General features: G+C 50.3%; 1 protein-coding gene across 8 annotated transcripts in view; it reads right to left on the bottom strand.

Moving 5' to 3' along the window:
- The window catches only part of SLC44A2 (solute carrier family 44 member 2), a 191,579-nt gene that overhangs the window by 34,592 nt on the left and 135,687 nt on the right, over nucleotides 1-21,300 (bottom strand). For all 8 annotated transcript variants that reach the window (XM_058173088.1, XM_058173085.1, XM_058173086.1 and 5 more), the window contains exons 10-15: nucleotides 20,927-21,039; nucleotides 3,638-3,769; nucleotides 3,324-3,423; nucleotides 2,247-2,339; nucleotides 2,017-2,101; nucleotides 898-1,160 (exon numbers count right to left, since the gene is read on the bottom strand). In XM_058173088.1, the coding sequence (XP_058029071.1) occupies nucleotides 898-1,160; nucleotides 2,017-2,101; nucleotides 2,247-2,339; nucleotides 3,324-3,423; nucleotides 3,638-3,769; nucleotides 20,927-21,039 (786 nt within the window). The remainder of the gene's footprint in view (nucleotides 1-897; nucleotides 1,161-2,016; nucleotides 2,102-2,246; nucleotides 2,340-3,323; nucleotides 3,424-3,637; nucleotides 3,770-20,926; nucleotides 21,040-21,300) is intronic.

Here is a 21,300-nt window from a genome sequence, read left to right as displayed (position 1 = left end):
GACTATGCTTTTGCTGAAGCCTCTTCAGACTGTCACAAGTTTTGAAACTACCTGTGATGTAGTTTCAAAACAACATAGTTGTGTTGACTATGCTCTCACAAAGAAAACTGCAGCACTTTTCATCCAAGGGAATCTAAGTGGCCTTGAATAAACCTAATATCAACTTCAGTTGTAATACCAGCTTCTCAGAAATCAGCTCTCTTTTCCAAGCCACAAAACAAAGAACACTTTGCCATCTCATCTTATCCAAATTGCAAAGAATTTTATACTAAGCTCAGAATAATCTTTTTTGTGAACTTAGTGGTCCCTAATAACAATTTCCTATTTCTTCAAAAGGTAAACATTGCTGATATCAAGGCAAGTAGAGTGTTATTTGATTGTGAATATTATTACAGCAGCTAGGATTGTGTTTGCTAAAAATTGGAAAAATGAGAAATTACCTTTGCAAGATGAAATTATTAGGAAGATGATGGAATGTGTAGAGATGAGTAAATTGACATTTGAAATTAGAGAACAAGAAGATAAACAATATTACAAAATATGGGATTTATTTTATCACTGGTTAGAAGAAAAGATATGCTAGAAAAGAGTTGAAAAAGGTCAAGAGAAGTAATCTGAATTAAACAAATTTAGGAGAATGGAATGAATAATGTTACTAGATAAAATACCATTGTTTAATTAAAAATTAATTGAGTAAGAGACCTGGACAATGTAAGACAGATGAATAAAAGAAACGTTTATTTTGAAATTGCACAAGAAGATACGTTAACACCCCACCAACACATTGTAATTGGATTGATGAGATTTTTATGTTTTTTGTTGCTAAAAAATAAAAAAATATATAATTAAAAAAAAGTTAAGTGGAGTATTTTTTTCTCTGCACCCCAATCCCTTTACCTGAGTGCTCGGCCAAAGGAGGAGAAGAGGGGAAACGCTGGCATATCATCGGGTTTTTTAAAAGCCCAGTAGTATGATGCAAAGGCCCCAGCAAGTGTGACTTGGCCCAAGGCAATGACAAAGTTGGCCAACCAAAAAAACATGAAAATATTGAAAATCTGAAAGATGATGAGATACTTGTGGTAGGCAGTCTCACCACCATAGAAGGCAAAGAGACAACGTGCTCCTGGGCACAGCTTTGTGACATTGGAAGTACTGAAGGTCTAAAAGAAGGAAGAGAATTGTTATTTGTTAAAGTTCCATTAGAATTCTTATTTGAAAATAATGTTGCTTTTCTATTTTTTTCCCCTAAGTATATATGCAGGCTTCCAAAAATCCAGACAGAACAGAAGTTTTGCCTCGTGAATTTCCAGAATTTGGCTTACAGAATGTGCCAATTATTAATACATTATATAACTAAAGAAATTGTTCTTTTTCCTGGGAGAAAGTACAAGCATAGTCTTTGAACAACCCATTTTCTGGAATAGGAGGGAAAACTGCTTGACTCAGACTCTTCAAAGAAAGGACTAGAAGCAGTGATGGGATTCAAATTTTTTTACCGTTTTTTTACTGTTCTGTGGGCTTCGGCATGGCTTGGCAGGGGAAGGATACTGTAAAATCTCCATTTCCACCCCACCTCAGGAGAAGGATATTGTAAAATCTCCATTTCCACCCCACTTCAGGGGAAAGATATGTAAAATCTCCATTTCCACCCCACCCCACTCCAGGGGAGGGGAACGATACTGTAAAATCTCCATTCCCTCCCCATCCCTGCTTTTCATCTCTGTGTGCAGGGCAACAAAAGAAAACCCAGCCGATCAGCTGGGACTTGGGAAGCAGCGAATAGATGGGGCCAGTCAGAGGTGGTATTTGCTGGTTCTCCAAACTACTCAAAATTTCCGCTACTGGTTCTCCAGAACCGGTTAGAACTGGCTGAATACCACCTTCTGACTAGAAGGAATGAACCTCATCTGTGGCCCTTGCCACACATTCAGCAGGAAGTGGACTGCTATTTTCTTGTGGTTTCTAAACAACCTGACTGAATATATTTTCACTAGTTAATTATTTTAAGTTCCTTACCTCTGGTTTGCAAGTTGTTCCAGCATATTGGCATTCTGTATCATTAAACACCTTGTAGACAGCTTCGTTAGAGGTAGACAAGAAACTAGAAGCAGTCAAGGAACTCTTCATTATAATAATAAAAATGCCACTTTTGTTTTCTGAGATGAACACCTGAAAACTAGGTTATTTGGTGTTATTGCTACCCATCCCCTTCACCCAGGAAAGAAAGAAAAATTAAGGAAGGATACACAGCAGTACTAGCCCAGTAAGCAATGCAGAGACACACCAGAAAGAAAGTACACAGGGGAAACAGAAGTGATGTCATGATGTATCCAATAGCCCTGCAACAGGGATGGGAAATGGGGAGAAAGAAAAAGCACATGATTCCGTTCCAATGCCTTAATACAGCCAGCCACAATAAAGCCTTGTTTGTTCTTTGGCCACATTGGGACTTGGTTGCATTTATATTATATTTATCTATAGTATATAGTATATCCATAGTTAACCTATTGTAAATCCCAGATAGTTAATAGTTTCTATTCAAGGAGTACATATTGTATCTGCACCAGTGGTGAAATCTGAACTGATTTACTACCGGTTCGCTGGCTGCGCATGCATGCAGTGCACGCCATGCAATAAATGCGAGGTGCGTGCGTATGCAGTGCACACCAAAAGGAGGCATGGTATAAGTAGAACAGTGCGCGGGGTTTGTGTAATCAGCTGTGGTGCACAATCTTTTTTTTACTTTTAAAAGCATTTTTTTACAACCTATTCAGCTGAAGAGTTGTAAAAAAAATGCTTTTAAAAGTTAAAAAAAAAGCTTCTGATGATCAGGCAACTCAGCTGGGATCATCAGAGCCTTTTTTTTACCTTTTAAAAGCATTTAGGCCGAAGAGGTTGTAGAAAAAATGCTTTTAAAAGTAAAAAAAGCCTCTGATAATCATGTGGCTCAGCTGGGCATGGGCGGGTAGGGGGGATTTTTGCTACTGGTTCTCTGAACCATCCGCTGCCATCACTACCGGATCGGCCGATCCAGTCCGAACCAGGAGCATCTCACCCCTGGTCTGCACACTTTTAACTCTTCCTACCTCAACAGTTCTGCAAGAAATGAATAAAAAGAATATTTTGTACAACCAGTTTATTCCTTGGCAAAAAGAATTATTTTCAATTTAGAGTTTTCTCTTGTTTGTTGATGCTGTACAGATCTGCTCAATTTTCCAGCAGCAATAGATTTAGACAAGAATAGTAAGCCAATTCTTGAGAACTACAAAACTGAGGGGATGGTTGTAGATGACATTTCCAAGAAGAGTCCAAGTTGGCTTCACCTGCTAGCTTCCTTGATCAGTGCAATGGCAATGAGGATTCTCTTGCGCAAGAAGATAAGCAGTAGAATAATGATAACTTCCATAATGCACAGGATGATCACTGGAGCAAAAAAAATGAAAGGAAAGGAAATGACATGATTCCAGCTTTTACTGAGCAAAATAAAAACACAAACTAGAAAAATTCTTAGAACTATTCAGAATATACTTTCATCTGTTTGGAGGTTTGAAGAGATTGTCTCCAATTTTTAAATAGCTCTAGGACTGCTCAATAAAAAGGCCATGTCACTAGGTAGTATACTTGAACAGGAACTCACTGAAAGCTAACCAGGTTTGCTTCAGATGGAGATAGACACGTAAATCTGTCTGGAATCCAAGTTCCATCAAGGAGACATCAGAACCAGTCTGTCCTTTCAGATGAGCATATTCCATATAACAATGAAATATTCCTGGAACAAAAAAACAGGAGTTGGAAAAGGCACAGAAAAGGTTGCCAAAGGCCTTGGTTTAACATTCTCATTACTGTATACCCACAGTATTGCAGCCTAAATGTGGCGTGGTGATTAAAAGATACAGAAAACAAATTCATACAGACATAGCATATAAAGGCTTAACAGAATCTTCCCCAATCTAACATTTCCGGATATGTTGTGTTACAACTCTCAGAATTCTCCGTTAGTACAGCTGAAGAGCCATGGGTACCACATTAATGTATAGTCTTCTAAATACTGTTAACTCCAGCCCCAAGCAGCTCATCATGGTTAGCTCACAATTGTGAGGATTTGGAATATTTTAGAAATTTATATTTGGAAGTCTACATACTATCCACCTCTAAACTAAATCTCCATAATGAGAATGAGAAGGGGCTTACCTGACATGCCCTTTCTCAGGATGGAGGGAACGTAAGTCAGGAATGGGTTAACTCTGTCTGTTAGCTGCTAGGACTGAGTCTGCAAACTATTAACCCACACCTCTTCCTGTCGCTTCCCAGCTTTTTGATGAAGGCGTCAATGCAGACTGACGTGTTGAGCTGTGAAAACAAAAGCAGGGCATCTCCCTTCCAAACCCCAGGGCCCGATGGAAAACCGGGTGGGGCTGACTGCTGTTCCCTCTGTCCTGAGAAAGGGCATGTCAGGTAAGACCAACGCCCCTTCTCCATAAAGGAGGGAACAGCAGTCAGGAATGGGCCATACCAAAGCTGGCTGTCCTATTGGGAGGGTGTAGTCCTGCGGCCCCTGCTCCAGATGGATCCTCTGGAGCACTTGCCTGCCAAAAGCTGCCTCAGCTGAGGTGTAAATGTCCAGCTTATAATAACGGCCCCATGGAGCCCTGGAAGTCCACGGTTCATCTCGCCAGCCAGAGAGCCTAACCTTGCTATAATAACTGCGCTACAATAACACCTTGACATTTTGACCGGCCTGGATGGACTACTGACCGTTTTGTACTTTATTTATTCATGCGAAGATTTTCAACCGCGGACCTTCTTGCCCTGCGAGACTCCCCTCTCTCGCAGGTCTGGCCCTCCACATTATCGAGGGCACATCTTGAGGACGGGTTTTGGAACCCCGAGAGATGGCATGCGAAATCCAGGAGGCTTAGGGGATTTTTAATGAACTCTTTTAGTCGTTTTTTATTGGGGGATTTTAAGGGGAATTTTAAGGGGAGGGATTTTAAGGGAATTTTAAGGGGAGGGATAGGGCGGGTGATGGGGCAGCCCGTCGGGGAAACCAGTTCCAGCGCATGCTCGTGGCGACTATCAAATGGGTTCGGAGGTTAAGGGGGAGTGTGTTCCTTTGTATGAGGGTGAGTCCATTTGCACGGTAAGTGGGAGGGGCAGATATGGCGGAAGGGGGATCGATCGGTTTAGGGGTCACGTTCGATGTATACAGGCGATCGCGTGCCCGATCCCCTGACTTCTCCCGTTCCCGGATGGTCAAGATCCTCAGAGCCTGGGCCTTCGCCTGATGTTATGCAACGCACGGTCCGTGGCCAAGGCCCCTAATACATGACCTGATTCAGGGGTGCCACGGATATTATAGGCGCACGGAGACCTGGTTGGGCACTGAAGGGGTGTCCCCTGGTTGAGATGTGCCCACCGGGTTTCCGTGCATTCCATCAGCCGAGGCCCAGGGTAGGGGTGGGGGTGGCGGTTGTTATTAAAGAGAGTCTAGAGCCGAAGGAGGCCACTGTACCTCAGATTGCGGTGTGAATCCCTCTTTGTGAGGTGGGGTCATAGATGTCAGATGGGCTTGCTGGTCGTACCTGGCTCCTTGCTGCGTGACAGCCGCCTGCCCGAGCTTCTGGAGGTGCTTGCGGGGTGGCAGTGGAGACCCCCAGACTTTTAGTCATGGGGGACTTTAACTTGCCATCTGCTGGCTCGTCATCGACAGTAGCTCGGGAGTTCATGGCCTCCATGACAGCCCTGGACCTGACTCAAGTAGTTGATGGCCCTACTCACATCGGGGGAGGCACACTGGACCTGATTTTCATCTCTGGTCAGTGGTTGAAGGATCTGGACTTGAGAGATATAGTCACAGAACCTTTGTCATGGTCAGATCACTCCCTCCTTCGCCTGGACTTTCTGACCGCTACCCAACACCGCAGGGAGACGGAACCACTACGTTGGTACCGTCCCAGGCGCGTGGTGGACCCAGAGAGGTTTCGACGGAGCTTGGGCCATTCCCTGAGGATCTGGCTCACGGCACGGCAGAGGAACTAGCCGCAGCCTGGGAACGGGCTGCGGCTGGGGCTTTAGACCGTGTCGTGCCTCTGCGGCCTCTGACCCGGCGCAGATCCCAACCGGCTCCTTGGTTCTCCGAGGAGCTGAGGGGGATGAAACGCCGGAGAAGACGCCTAGAGAGTTCTTGGAGGTCCAGCCGTTCAGAGGCTGATCGGACACTAGTTAGATCCTATACTAGGACCTACCTAGTGGCACTGAGGGAAGCGAGGCGTTGCTACGCCTCCTCCCTCATTGCGTCGGCAGATAACCGCCCAGCTGCCCTGTTTCGGGTGACCCGCCCCCTCCTTCACCAGGGGGAGCGGGATGACCCGTTGCAGGGACGTGCTGAGGAGTTTAACGGTTATCTATACGATAAAATCGTTCAGCTTCGAGACGGTCTGGACCAGAATTGTGGCGATTCGGACGGGACGGCTGAGGGCGGTCTTGGTGATATTGTCTGGGATGAATTTGACCCTGTGGCTCCCGAGGACATGGACAGGTTGCTGGGTAGATTGAATGCCACCACGTGTTTACTGGACCCGTGCCCCTCCTGGCTGGTGCTGGCCACTCAGGAGGTGACACGAGGCTAGCTTCAGGGGATTACGAGCGCTTCCTTGCTGGAGGAGTCTTTCCGGCCGCCTTGAAAGAGGCGGTGGTGAGGCCCTCCTCAAGAAGCCTTCCTGGACCCGGCTGTTTTAGGTAATTATCGTCCGGTCTCCAACCCGCTTGGCGAAGGTTGTAGAAATATGGTGGCTTATCAGTTTCCCCTGCACCTGGAGGAAACTGTCTATCTAGACCCGTTCCAGTCCGGCTTCCGGCCCGGTTACAGCACTGAGACGGCTTTGGTCGCGTTGGTGGATGATCTCTGGAGGGCCAGGGATAGGGGTTGTTCCTCTGCCCTGGTCCTATTAGACCTCTCAGCGGCTTTCGATACCATCGACCATGGTATTCTGCTGCGCGGTTGGAGGATTGGGAGTGGGAGGCACCGTTTATCGGTGGTTCTCCTCCTATCTCTCCGACCGGTCGCAGACGGTGTTGGCGGGGGCAGAGGTCACCCGGCGCCTCACTTGTGGGGTGCCGCAGGGTCGATTCTCTCGCCTTCTGTTCAACATCTATATGAAGCCGCTGGGTGAGATCATCAGTGGCTTCGTGTGAGGTACCAGCTGTACGCTGATGACACTCAGCTGTACTTTTCCACACCGGCCACCCCAATGAAGCTATCAAGTGCTGTCCCGGTGCTTGGAAGCCGTGCGGGTCTGGATGGGGAGAAACAGGCTCAAGCTCAATCCTCCAAGACGGAGTGGCTGTGGATGCGGCATCCCGGTACAGTCAGCTGAGTCCACGGCTGACTGTTGGGAGCGAGTCATTGGCCCCGATGGAGAGGGTGCGCAACTTGGGCGTTCTCCTGGATGTCGGCTGTCTTTTGAGGACCACCTGACGGCCGTCTCCAGGAGAGCTTTCCACCAGGTTCGCCTGGTGCGCCAGTTGCGCCCCTTTCTAGACCGGGATGCTTTGTGCACAGTCACTCACGCCCTTGTGACGTCTCGTCTGGATTACTGCAATGCTCTCTACATGGGGCTCCCCTTGAGGGGCATCCGGAGGCTTCAGTTAGTCCAGAATGCAGCTGCGCGGGTGATAGAGGGGGCCCCTCGTGGCTCCCGTGTGACACCTATCCTGCGCAGGCTGCACTGGCTACCTGTGGCCTTCCGGGTGCGCTTCAAGGTGTTGGTGAACGTCTTCAAAGCGCTCCATGGCATAGGGCCGGGCTATTTACGGGACCGCCTGCTGCTACCGGATACCTCTCACCGACCCGTGCGCTCTCACAGAGAGGGACTCCTCAGGGTGCCGTCGGCGCGACAGTGTCGTCTGGCGGCGCCCAGGAAGGGCCTTCTCTGTGGGGCTCCGCCTCTGGAACGAACTCCCCCCAGGACTCCGTCAACTTCCGGACCTCCGAACCTTTCGTCGCGAGCTTAAAACTCACTTATTCATCTGCGCTGGACTGGGTTAGTTTTAAATTTATGGGTTTTTTAATGGGTTTTTATTCTAAATTTTAATCTTGGCCAATTCAATAAGTTTTTTAACTGTATTTTAATTGTATTTATTGTATCATTGTGTATTTTAATTGGCTGTGAACCGCCCTGAGTCCTTCGGGAGAAGGGCGGTATAAAAATTTAAATAATAAATAAATAATAAATAAATAAATAAATAATAATGGATAAATGGTGACGGGGATGATCAGGTAGCTGCTCTGCAGACTTCCTCCAGTGATGCCTGGGTAGCCCAAGCAGTCGAAGTCACAGCGCTCCTGGTAGAATGGGCAGTGATGTTTCTGGGAATCAGCAAGGCCTGAACCTCATAAGCTTTAGCGACACAAGCCCTAATCCATCTCCCCAAGATAGATGATGTAACCTTCCAACCGAGAGTTGCCGATTGAAAGGTGTTGTGACTCGTCCTCCCTCCTCTCCTCAGCCGGGCCCCTCCCGTCTCCAACCGGGCCTTTTATCAGACTCCGAGTCTGATAATGAAGAATGAACGGCCTGTCATGCCTCCAGCCCCCGGTCCTGGCCCTATGCCCAGAGAGGATTCCAGGAGTGGAAGGACAAGCCCGATAAACCTCACTCATACAGCGTGTGTTCCTTTGGCTCAGCCGTCAGAGCAGGACGTCAGCCAGGTGCTGGAATTACTCGGCCCTACTCCCTCTGACCCCTCCCTTTCCCAGAAGCTGCCAGCAGATACAGCTGAAGACATTCAGGGTGGGAGGACCCTCGCTTCTGGAGATCTGAGAGGCGACGCCAGCAGAAGGAGGGTGGGGCAGGCCTGAAAAAATGCTGAATCATGGAGCCACACCCCAAAGCCTATATAAAGGACCTGCTTTTGGCATTCCAACCTTGAGTCAAGCAAAGTCTTATCGAGTTTGCTGATACCGGACCCTATCGCTGAAGTCACAACTTGGACTCCTGCCTGCCCTGATAAACCTCGAAGGAACTTGGCAAGCTGCAGAGGCTTCGTTGCCAAGTTGACTCGTTCGTCGAAGTGGGGGCTGGGACACGACAAAAGGAGAGAAAAAGGGCCTCCGTCCTCCAAAGAGAAGAGGTCTGTTTAACATAGATTCGGAGAGCCCTCCACATATCTAATGTATGCCAAATCCATTCTAAAGGCTCAGAGCAAAAATTGGGAAATACCAGCTCCTGACTCTGCGGGAACCACATGTTGATCTTGGGAAGGAATGTTGGGTCCAGGCGTAAAACCACTCTATCAATATGAAAAATGCAGAGGTCCTCCTGGTTGACAAAGCCGCCAGCCACCAGGCATACACCACCTTCTTTGAGAGAAAGTGTAGGCTGACCTACAAAGGGACCCCGGGTAAGGGCGTTTAAGACCTTGTTTAAGTCCCAAGTGGGGAAACGATGTACCATGGGAGGCCTAAGATTAGATGCCCCTCTAAGGAACTGTCGGACCACAGGTTGCCTAGGAATGGAATCCCTGGTTCCACGTCAGAATGGATGAAAAGGCTGAGACCTGTCTCCGAAGGGTATTAGGGGTTAAGCCGGTATCTAAATCCTGTTGTAAGAAGTCCAAAAGGTGGGCCACAGAAATGTCTGTGGGGACCAGACCATGTTTTTTGCACCAGTTACAAAAAGTCCTCCACATGGCATTATAGATACGGTTGGTGGAATCCCTGAGAGAAGCTTGGATGGTTGCAATGATCCTGGAGGAAAAATTGTCCCCCCTCATCAGGCCCTGCTGAAGCACCAGGTGGTCAGTTGAAACTACTGAGGGTCCGGGTTAGGATGATCCTCCAGGGTCGAGCCACCGAGAGCGTCACCAAGTCTGCAAACCAAGGTCTCCTGGGCCAATGTGGAGCTAGAAGTAGGAGCTTTGCCTCTTCCTCCAGAAGTTTCCAGATGACTCTGGGAATTAATAGAAGAGGAGGGAAGGCATATAGTAGCCCTGATGGCCACGGGTTCCACAGAGCATCCACTGCTTCCGCCCCGGTGTTGGAAATCTGGCGAAAAATCTCAGAATTTGATGGTTGTCCCGTGTGGCAAACAGGTCAACCGCTGGGAGGCCAAAGCATTCCAACAACTCCCGGAACAGTGATGGGTCTAGGCGCCACTCCACCTAGTCGACTGAGGTCCAACTGAATCAGTCCGCCTGGACGTTTGCCACTCCCAATATATGGGCTGCTTGGATGGACAGCAGATTAGAGTCCACCCAGAGGTCCAGCTGCTCTGCTTCCTGAATGAGAGTCCGAGAATGGGTCCCCCCTAGACGGTTTATGTGGGCCTTGGAGGCCACATTGTCTGTCAGAACCAAAATGTCCTGTCCTGATACTACTTTCTCAAAATTCCTGGGAGCCAAGTGTATCGCCCAGAGCTCCAACCAATTGATGTTGTGGTTCAAATCCTCCGGGAAACACTGTCCCTGAACCATACGAGATGTGCTCCCCAGCCGAAGAGGCTGGCGTCGGTTGTCAAGGTGAGACAATGGAGCTCCAGGAATTTGCAACCCCTGGCAATGGCATCTGACGTCCACCATTTGAGGGAGGCAAGGACCATTCTTGTCGGTGATGTACTTTGGTGAGCCCTTTGGAACAGGAGAAGAAACCACTGCAGAGCCCTGCTCTGGAGACGTGCCCAAGGTGCGATGCTGAAACATGACACCATCTTTCCCAGAAGCTGAGAGAGAAGCAGCACGTTCTGAACATTCTCTCCGGATGCGTTTTGCCAAGTCCCTCAGACTGGATTGTCATTCCAGAGAAAGATACACTTTTGACTCTGCCATATCTATTATTGCCCCTAGATGGAGCAGGAAAATGGACAAAATCAGATGGCTTTTGGCTTGGTTTATGGAGAAACCGTGACATTGAATGACCATTGAAGGGTCTCCAGGTCTTGCCTTGCCGGTAAGTCTCAACTGGACTGGATGAGGATGTTGTCCCGGTAAAACTGTATCCTTATAGGTAGAGTGCGGAGATGGCCCACTAGGGTGGCCATCAGTTTGGTAAACACCCTGGGGATGGAGGACAGGCTGAAAGGCAACGCTTGGTACTGATAATGTTTCCCCGCATATTGGAAATGGAGAAACTGTAAGCTAGATGGATGGGTACATGAAGATATGTCTCTGTCAGGTCCACCGACGTGAGGAAGTCACCCTTTCTGATGCTCTCCAAGATGGTCTGGAGAGACTGCAACTTGAACCATCGATAGACAATATGACAGTTCAAGGTCTTGAGATCGAGAATTGCCCTCCAACCCCCCTGAGGACTTCTGTATCATGAACAGTTGGGAATAAAATCCCTAACCGTATTGCCCCTCCGGAACTAGTTGAATTGCCTGAATGTCCAGTAGATATTGTATGGCCAATTCCACGAGGCGCCGCTTTGCCCAGTCCTTTGATACGGGACAGCGGGAAAGAGCCTCAGAGGGGTGGATAGGAATTCCAGGGAGATCCCGATCTCACCATCTCCCTGACCCAAGCGTCTGAGGTGGATTCCTCCCACTGGTTGGCAAAAAGAGCTAGCTGGCCCCCTATGGGAGGATCGGATAAGCAGTCATTTAGAGCGTCAAAAAGAATGACCCCTCTTACCCCAAAAGGACCGTTTGGGTGGGTATCATTGCCCCATCTGCCCTGCCCTTGACCCTGTCTGAAGGGAAAGGGTCTCTGCAGCTGCTGCACCCCAAACCCACTGTCCGATCCCCGAAAGAAAGAAGGATGAAAATGTGGGGCTGGGTGAAAGTCAGCCCGTCTGGACATAGTAGGCATGATTTTGCATTTGTCCCTAGACTCAATGAGAATAGGGTCCAGGGAGTCGCCAAGCAATTTATCTCCTGCATATAGGGAGGACACCAGGTCCCACTAGCATCTGCCTGCCACTGGCGAAGCCACAAGAGGCAACGTGTTGCAATAGAAGACCCAATGGCCTTGGCTGAAAATTGGGAAGCATTTAGCATCACATCTGTGGAAAATTCCATAGCAGCCATGATTTTATTGAGATCCTGGTGGGATCGAGTATTGGCAACTGGTAACTGTCGTAACCAGAGCAATGAAGCTCTGTTAAAAAAGGATTCTGCAGAGGCTGCCTTGATGGCCCAGGCCGAGGCCTTGACTAGAGACTGCTCTGATCTCTTATCCTCAGGACGGAGGTGCTTCTCCGGGAGTCCTGGTAAATTGGACTGTGATGACAGCACCACCACTGGAGCATCAACCACTGGAACTTGTAGAGACTTGGCCATGTGTGATCCCATATTGTACAGGCACCTGTCCAAGCCGCTGGGATTGGGCCCTGAGCCAGAAGAGAACCACAATGTCCAGAAAAAGTCTGGGAGCCGGAACTTCCTCAGACTCTATGGTGGGTTCTGCAAACAAAGGGTCTGCAGGATCAGCGGGATCCAAGACAGACCAGTAGCCTGGATCATGCCGTACTGAGTACTTAGTTTAGCCTTGTGAAGCAAGGATTAAAAAGATGAGGGTCGAAAAGCCCTATAAAGGCTGGCTGGACAGGCACAAGGCCTTCGTCGATGGACATTTCAATATCATGCTGCATCTCCTTCCCTGAGAGGGAGGCCTGGCTAGAAGAAGAAGCTGAGCATTCTGGGACATGGAAGAGTAGGGGATCCCCCACACCCTGAGGCCTGTGATAATAAGCCTGAGCTCTAGAAAAGTCAGAGGCTACAGAAGCAGTCCTTTGTTATAACCCAGCTGCAATGCCTTGTCTTATGGCATCAGAAATCTAGGCAGACAAATTGGAAGGTAGTTGTGGATCATATGGCTGATCAGGCTGCAAGCCTGCGGGGGTAGGCGTGAAGGTTGCCTCAGCTGAGGGCATCCTATGCTCCACCGGTTGCTCCCAAGAGGGTTCAGATAGTTCTAAGGCTGGCATAACACCAAAAAGCAACTCACTGTCGCTAGGCAAAACAGGAGCCTGCTCTGTGTCACCATCTGCGGACCAAGCTGTTGAAGGAATATTCTCTGGAATATCAGGCAGTTCCGACTGCCCTGCAGAAGAAAGCTGGGGCTTTGCAAGTTCCTTGCTCTGAAGGGTCTTTCCCTTTTTATCAGACTCCTTTTGGGTCTTCTGAAATGTTTTTTCAATGGCCCTGTGCCTCTGTTAAGACTCCTTTTCAGAGGACTTAGATGGCTGCATCTGAGGCTGCCTTACTTGAGAATGACTCTTGCCTCACCCAGGAGGATTGGAACCCAAAAGCCCTGCCTCGGGCTCACTGTCCTGTTCCTGCAAGCCTGACTTTGATTTGCGCTGAGAACCTCCGGAAGCTGCTGCAGCCATCTTGGAATCCCTGGAAGAGGAATTTAAGCCAGAGGTTTGAGATTGAAATGCCCCTAAAATTGATTGCACGCTAAGCTCGAAGAGTCCTCAGCGCCCGAAAGGACTCCTTATTCCTGCCAATTAATGAGGGAGGATTGAGGGGGGGATTTTTTGCTCACTTTCCAATTATAGCTCCTTTCCTGAGGCAATACAGTCCTGCGGGCTTCCGGGCGCAGTGTCACAGAGCTATAATAATAATAATATTTTAATTTGTATACTGCCCTTCTCCCGAAGGACTCAGGGCGGTTTACAGCCAACAGTAAAATACAAAAACAACACATACAATGCTAAAAACAAACATTAAAAAACTTATTCAATTGGCCCAATTTAAAATACAATATCAACCCTATAAAACTAATAAAATTTAAAACCCATAAAATCAATTAAAAATTTTAAAAATTCAAGCCAGTCCAGCAAGATGAAATAAATAAGTTTTAAGTTCGCGGCGAAAGGTCCGGAGGTCAGGTAATTGTCGAAGTCCAGGGGGAAGTTCGTTCCACAGGGTAGGAGCCCCCACAGAGAAGGCCCTCCCCCTGGGGACCGCCAGTCGACATTGCTTGGCTGACGGCACCCTAAGTAGTCCCTCTCTGTGAGAATGCACCGGTCAAAGGGAGATAGAAGATGGCAGTAGACGGTCCCGTAAATATCCGGGTCCTAAGCCATGGAGCGCTTTGAAGGTAGTCACCAATACCTTGAAGCGCACCCGGAAGACAACAGGCAGCCAGTGCAGTCTGCGCAGGATGGGTGTTACATGGGAGCTCCGCACCGCTCCCTCTATCACCCGTGCAGCTGCATTCTGGACTAACTGGAGTTTCCGGGTGCTCTTCAAGGGGAGTCCCATGTAGAGAGCATTGCAATAGTCCAAGCGAGAAGTAACGAGAGCATGAGTGACCATGCATAGGGCATCCCGGTCCAGGAAGGGACGCAACTGGCGGATCAGGTGAACCTGATAAAAAGCTCTCCTGGAGACGGTCGTCAAATGGTCTTCGAAAGACAACCGCCCATCCAGGAGAACGCCCAAGTTGCGCACCCTTTCCATCGGGACCAATGACTCACCCCCAACAGTCAGCCGCAGCTGCAGCTGATTGTACCGAGGTGCCGGCATCCACAGCCACTCCGTCTTGGAGGGATTAAGCTTGAGCCTGTTCCTCCCCATCCAGACCCGTACGGCTTCCAGACACCGGGACAGCACTTCGATAGCTTTGTTGGGGTGGCCTGGGGTGGAAAAGTACAGCTGCGTATCATCAGCGTATCCCATCACCCCAAAACCACTAATGATCTCACCCAGCGGCTTCATATAGATGTTGAACAGGAGAGGCGAGAGAATCTATCCCTGCGGCACCCCACACATGAGGCGCCTCGAGGTCGATCTCTGCCCCCGTCAACACCGTCTGCGTCCGGTCAGAGAGGTAGGAGGAGAACCACCGATAAACGGTGCCCCCCACTCCCAAACCCTCCAACCAGCGCAGCAGGATACCATGGTCGATGGTATTGAAAGCCGCTGAGAGGTCTAATAGGACCAGGGCAGAGGAGTAACCCTTATCCCTGGCCCTCCAGAGATCATCCACCAACGCGACCAAAGCCGTCTCTGTACTGTATCTGGGCGGGAAGCCGGACTGGAACGGGTCTAGATAGACAGTTTCATCCAGGTACTGGGGAGTTGACGTGCCACCGCACTCTCTACAACCTTCGCCGTAAAACGAAGGTTGGAGACTGGACGGTAATTTTCTAAAACAGCTGGGCCCAGGGAAGGCTTCTTGAGGAGAGGTCTCACCACCGCCTCTTTCAAGGCAGCGGGAAAGATCCCCTCCTGCAAAGAAGCATTTGTAATCCCCCAGAGCCAGCCTCATGTCACCTCCTACATGGCCACACCAACCAGGAGGGACACGGGTCCAGTAAACATGTGGTGGCATTCAACCTTCCCAGCAACCTGTCCATGTCCTCGGGAGTCACAGGGTCAAAACTATCCCAAACAGTCTCAACAAGACGAGTCTAGAAACTCTCGCCTGGATCTACCCAATTTTGATCCAATCCATCCCGAAGCTGAACGATTTTATCGTATAGATAACCGTTAAACTCTTTGGCACGCCCTCGTAATGGGTCCTCCCGCCCCTCCTGTTGAAGGAAAGAGCGGGTCACCCGAAACAGGGCGGCTGGGCGGTTATCTGCCGACGCAATGAGGAAGGAAACGTAAGAAAGCTTCGCATCCCTCAATGCCACTAGGTAGGTCCTACTATAGGACCTAACTAGTGTCCGGTCAGCCTCAGAACGGCTGGATCTCCAAGCACTCTCTAGGTGTCTTCTCCGGCGTTTCATCTCCCTCAGCTCCTCGGAGAACCAAGGAGCTGGTTGAGACCTGGTGGCATGTGAGGAAGAAGAATCTTTGGGGATTTGTAAATAGGTTTTTTAATAAGGGTCTTTTAAAGGGGGGGAGGGAAGAGACGGGTGGGGGGAAAAACCCGTCGGGGAGGGTAGGTCCAGTCCCGGGGTCTGTTCACGGCGTTTTATCTGGTCCAAGGGAGGGGGGTGAGGGGTTCGTTTCAGGCGTAGAGGTTGGTTCCATCCGTACGGTAAGTGGGAGGGGCAGATATGGCGGAAGCAAGGGGCCGTATCATTTTCTGGGAGCACGGGCTCGCTGTTTAAAAGCGATAACGTGCTCCGGCCCCTCAGTCCTTACCCGTTCCCTGGAAGGTCGGGATCCTCAGGGCCCGGGCCTTCGGTTGATGTTGTGCAATGCCCGGTCCGTGGTCAATAAGGCCCCCCTGATCTGTGATCTTATTCAGGGGGAGTCCGCGGACTTTATGGGCATTACGGAGACCTGGTTGGGCACAGAAGGGGGTGTGCCCCTGGTTGAACTGTGCCCTCCGGGTTTCCGAGCATTCCATCAACCGAGGGCCCAGGGTAGGGGTGGAGGGGTGGCGGTTGTGATGAGAGAAGGTCTGGAACCGAGAGAGTCCACTGTGCCTCAGATAGCTGGTTGTGAATCCCTTCTTGTGAAGTGGGGCCATAAGAATCAGATGGGCTTGTTGATCGCGTACCTGGCTCCTTGCTACGTGACTACAGCCCTGCCTGAACTGCTGGAAGTGCTTGCCAGGGTGGCGGTTGAGATCCCCAGACTTTTGGTCATGGGGGATTTCAACCTGCCATCGGCCGGCTTGTCATCGACAGTGGTTCAGGAGTTCCAGGCTTCCATGACAGCCTTGGACCTGATTCAAGTAACTGATGGCCCTACACACATGAGGGGGTCCACACTGGACTTGATTTATATCTCTGGACAGTGGTTTAATGATCTGGTATTAGGGGATGTAGTGACGATACCGGTGTCATGGTCAGATCATTTTCTCCTCCGCCTAGACTTTCAGACCGCCGCTCACCACCGCAGGGAGACGGAACCAATGCGTTGGTTCCGTCCCAGGCGCCTGATGGACCCCAAGAGGTTCCTGACAGAGCTTGGGCCATTTCCTGAGGATCTTGCCCACGGCACGACCGAAGAACTAGTTGCGGCCTGGGAACAGGCCGCGGCTGGGGCTTTGGACCGTGTCGTGCCTTTACGGTCTCTGACCCGGCGCAGATCTCAATTGGCTCCTTGGTTTTCTGAGGAGCTGAGAGAGTTGAAACGCCGGAGAAGACGCCTAGAGAGCACCTGGAGGTCCAGCCGTTCCGAGGCTGATCGGACACTGAGGGTGGCAAAGCGTTCCTACGTCTCCACCCTCATTGCGTCGGCAGATAACCGCCCGGCCGCCCTGTTTCGGGTGACCCGCTCCCTCCTACACCAGGGGGGGGCGGGATGACCCCTTGCAGGGACGTGCCGAGGAGTTTAGTGGTTATCTATACGATAAAATCGCTCAGCTTCGGGATAGTTTGGACCAAGATTGCGATGATCCGGGTGAGATGACTGAGACGCGTCTTGTTGATGTTGTTTGGGATGAGTTAATTCTGTGGCTCCCGAGGACATGGACAGGTTACTGGGGAGGTTACATGCCACTACATGTTTACTGGACCCGTGTCCCTCCTGGCTGGTGCTGGCCACTCAGAAAGTGACACGAGGCTGGCTCCGGGGAATTATAAATGCTTCTTTGTTGGAAGGGGTCTTTCCCGCCGCCTTGAAAGAGGCGGTGGTGAGACCCCTCCTCAAGAAGCCTTCCCTGGATCCAGCTATTTTGGGTAATTACCGTCCAGTCTCCAACCTTCACTTTGTGGCGAAGGTTGTAGAGAGTGTGGTGGCGTGGCAGCTCCCCCGGTACCTGGATGAAGCTGTCTATCTAGACCCGTTCCAGTCCGGCTTCCGGTCCGGGTATAGCACGGAGACAGCTTTGGTCGCGTTGGTGGATGACCTCTGGAGGGCCAGGGATAGGGGTTGTTCCTCTGCCCTGGTCCTGTTAGATCTCTCATCGGCTTTCAATACCATCAACCATGGTATCCTGCTGCACTGGTTGGGGAGTTTGGGAGTGGGAGGCACCGTTTACCGGTGGTTCTCCTCCTATCTCTCCGACCGGTCGCAGACGGTGTTGACAGGAGGGCAGAGATCGACCGCAAGGCGCCTTACTTGTAGGGTGCCTCAGGGGTCGATTCTCTCGCCTCTCCTGTTCAACATCTATATGAAGCCGTTGTGCGAGGTCATCAGTGGCTTCGGGGTGAGTTACCAGCTGTACGCTGATGACACTCAGCTGTACTTTTTCACCCCGGGCCACCCCAACGAAGCTGTCGAAGTGCTGTCCCATTGCCTGGAAGCCGTACGGGTCTGGATGGGGAGAAACAGACTCAGACTCAATCCATCCAAGACGGAGTGGCTGTGGATGCCGGCACCCCGGTACAGTCAGCTGCAACCGCGGCTGACTGTTGGGGGCGAGTCACTGGCCCCAACAGAAAGGGTACGCAACTTGGGCGTTCTCCTGGATGTCGTTTGAAGACCAGCTGGCGGCCGTCTACAGGAGAGCCGTCTACCAGGTTCGCCTGGTTCGCCAGTTGCGCCCCTTTCTTGACCGGGATGCCTTATGCACGGTCACTCATGCTTTCGTCACTTCTCGTCTGGATTATTGCAATGCTCTCTACATGGGGCTACTCCTGAAGTGCACTTGGAGGCTTCAGTTAGTCCAGAATGCAAATGCGCAGGTGATTGAGGGAGCTTCACGTTGCTCCCAGGTAACACCACTCCTGCGCAGTTTGCACTGGCTACCTGTGGTCTTTCGGGTGCGCTTCAAGGTGCTGGTTACCACCTTTAAAGCGCTCCATGGCTTAGGGCCCGGGTACTTACGGGACCGCCTGCTGTTACCTTATGCCTCCCACCGACCCGTACGCTTTCACAGAGAGGGTCTTCTCAGGGTGCCGTCCGCCAAGCAATGTCGGCTGGCGGCCCCCAGGGGAAGGGCCTTCTCTGTTGGAGCACCTACCCTCTGGAACGAACTCCCCCCCGGTTTGCGCCAACTACCTGACCTTCGGACCTTTCGCCGTGAATTGAAAACTTATTTGTTTACCCAAGCGGGACTGGTTTGATTTTTAAATTTTTGAATTTTTAATAATTTTATTGGGGTATTTTAGTATCGGTCAATTTGACGGTTTTAATTCGGCCATTTATTGAATATGTATTTTAATTGCTATTTTAATTTTGTATATTTAATTGTTTTAATCTTGGCTGTACACCGCCCTGAGTCCTTCGGGAGAAGGGCGGTATAAAAATTTAAATAAACAAACAATAGACAAACAAACCTGCGCCGGGTCAGAGGCCGCAAAGGCACGACACGGTACAAAGCTCCAGCCGCGGCCTGTTCCCAGGCCGCGATTAGTTCTTCAGTCGTGCTGCGGGCCAGATTCTTGGGAAACGGCCCAAGCTCCATCAGGAACCTCTCTGGTCCATCAGGCGTCTGGGACTGAACCAACGCATTGGTTCCGTCTCCCTGCGGTGGTGAGTAGCGGTTCAAAAGTCCAGACGAAGAAGAGAATGATCTGACCATGACAAAGGCTCAATAACTAAATCGTTTAAAATCAGATCATTCGACCACTGGCCAGAGACAAAAATCAGATCTAGAGTGCCTCCCCCGATGTGGGTAGGGCTGTCCACTAATTGAGTCAGGTCCATGGCTGTCATGGAAGCCATGAACTCCCGAGCCGACGAGGATGCCACGCCAGTTGATGGCAAGTTGGAATCCCCCATGACCAACAGTCTAGGGGTTTCAACTGCCAACCTGGCCAGCAACTCCAACAGCTTGGGCAGGGCTGTTGTCACGCAGCAAGGAGCCAGGTACGTGATCAACAAGCCCACCTGAGTCCTATGACCCCACTTCACATAGAGGGATTCACAACCAGCTATCTGAGGCACAGTGGTCTCCCTTGGTTCCAGGCTTTCCTTAATAATAACCGCCACCCCGCCACCCCTACCTTGGTCCCTCGGCTGATGGAATGCTCGGAAACCTGGTGGGCACATCTCCACTAGGGGAACCCCCCCTTCCGTGCCCAACCAGGTCTCCGTAATGCCCATAACGTCTGTGGTCCCCTCCTGAATTAGATCTGAAATCAGGGGGGCTTTGTTAACCATGGACCTTGCATTGCATAACATCAGCCGGAGGCCCAAGTCCCGAGTACTCTGGCCACCCGGGGAACGGGAAAAAGCAGGGGGGGCCGGAGCACGCGAGGGCGTACCCCTGAAACCTGATGTGCCCCTCCCTTCCGCCATATCTGCCTCTCCCACTTACCGTGTCAATAGCACAACCCTGATAAGCTGGAATGAAACCCTCCCCCACCATCCTCAGACCTGACTTAACGCCGTGAATGCACATTGGACTTGGCTCCCCCCCAATGGGTTTCCCCCCCACCTGTTTTTCCCCTCCCCCACAACCCAAACCCGTCAATTTCCACCCTCCCCTTAAAATTCCCATTAAAACTCCCCTTAAAAAATTGATTAAAACAATTAATTAAAAATCCCCTGAGTCTCCTATTTTTGGCATGCCACCTCTCGGGTTTACAAGCTAGGCTGTAAACGTTGGCCACTCAATAGGATCAGCTGCCTGAGGCTCCTTTAGCCCTCCTTTGAAGGCTTCCATTTGGTGCGGTCTTACCAAGGTCTCAAAATGGTTGCCGAACCTCCTTGCCGCAGTTCCCAAAATGGCCACTGAGCCTCCTCACTGCGGTCCCAAACTGGCCACTGATCCTCCACGCCGCTGGCTCTCTAAGGCCAGTGCTACGGAGCCAGGAGGTCTACCAGCCAATAGTCCTCTCACTGCCAGTGTGGCTTTCATCCGGCTTGGGCAGAATCGCCCTTCACGCTGGAATGTCAGGTAAGGTTCCTCCAAAATCACTGTGAACCTTTGCTGGAATTTAGAGTTAAAGCAAAAATTGTTCGATAGAAAAAAAATAGTCAGGAATAAACAACTTGTAGAAAGATGTCTGTCCAGCTGGACTGAGGCTAAAAGCTGGGAAGTGACAGGAAGAGGCATGGCTTAACAGTTTGCAGCGAACAGACAGAGTTAACCCATTCCTGACTGCTGTTCCCTCCTTTATGGAGAATGAGAATTTCTAGTAGACATTTGATATAACCCATCAGATTCAAGACTTGATTTAACTCACCATATCCAAGCACCAGGATCACCAGTACAATCATCACCCAAATCATGATCCCTGCCAGGAACCGGAGCAGAACAATAAATACAAGGCTGACTACCATGGAAATCACAAGGCCTCTGCATATGGAAGACAAAAAGTCTTGAAATAGTTCTTGCATTGAAAACTACTGTATTTTTCAGACTATAAGACACACCAAGATTTTGAAGAAGTAAGAAAAAAAAAGTTTTTGCCCTCCCCAGCCCCCAGGCACACTCTGCAGGCCTCCCAAACCCTCTGTGCGCTGTTTTTCGCAAAAATGGGCTCATTTTTGCCCTCATCGGCCCCCAGGAGCGCTCGGCAGGCCTCCCAAATCCTATGCGCATCCTGTTTTTGCGAAA

This window comes from Ahaetulla prasina, chromosome 2 (genome assembly GCF_028640845.1).
Source record: "Ahaetulla prasina isolate Xishuangbanna chromosome 2, ASM2864084v1, whole genome shotgun sequence".
In the NCBI taxonomy this organism is placed as follows: Eukaryota; Metazoa; Chordata; class Lepidosauria; order Squamata; family Colubridae; genus Ahaetulla; species Ahaetulla prasina.
Note: the sequence above shows the minus strand (reverse complement) of the source record. Positions and strands in the feature narration are given on the sequence as shown.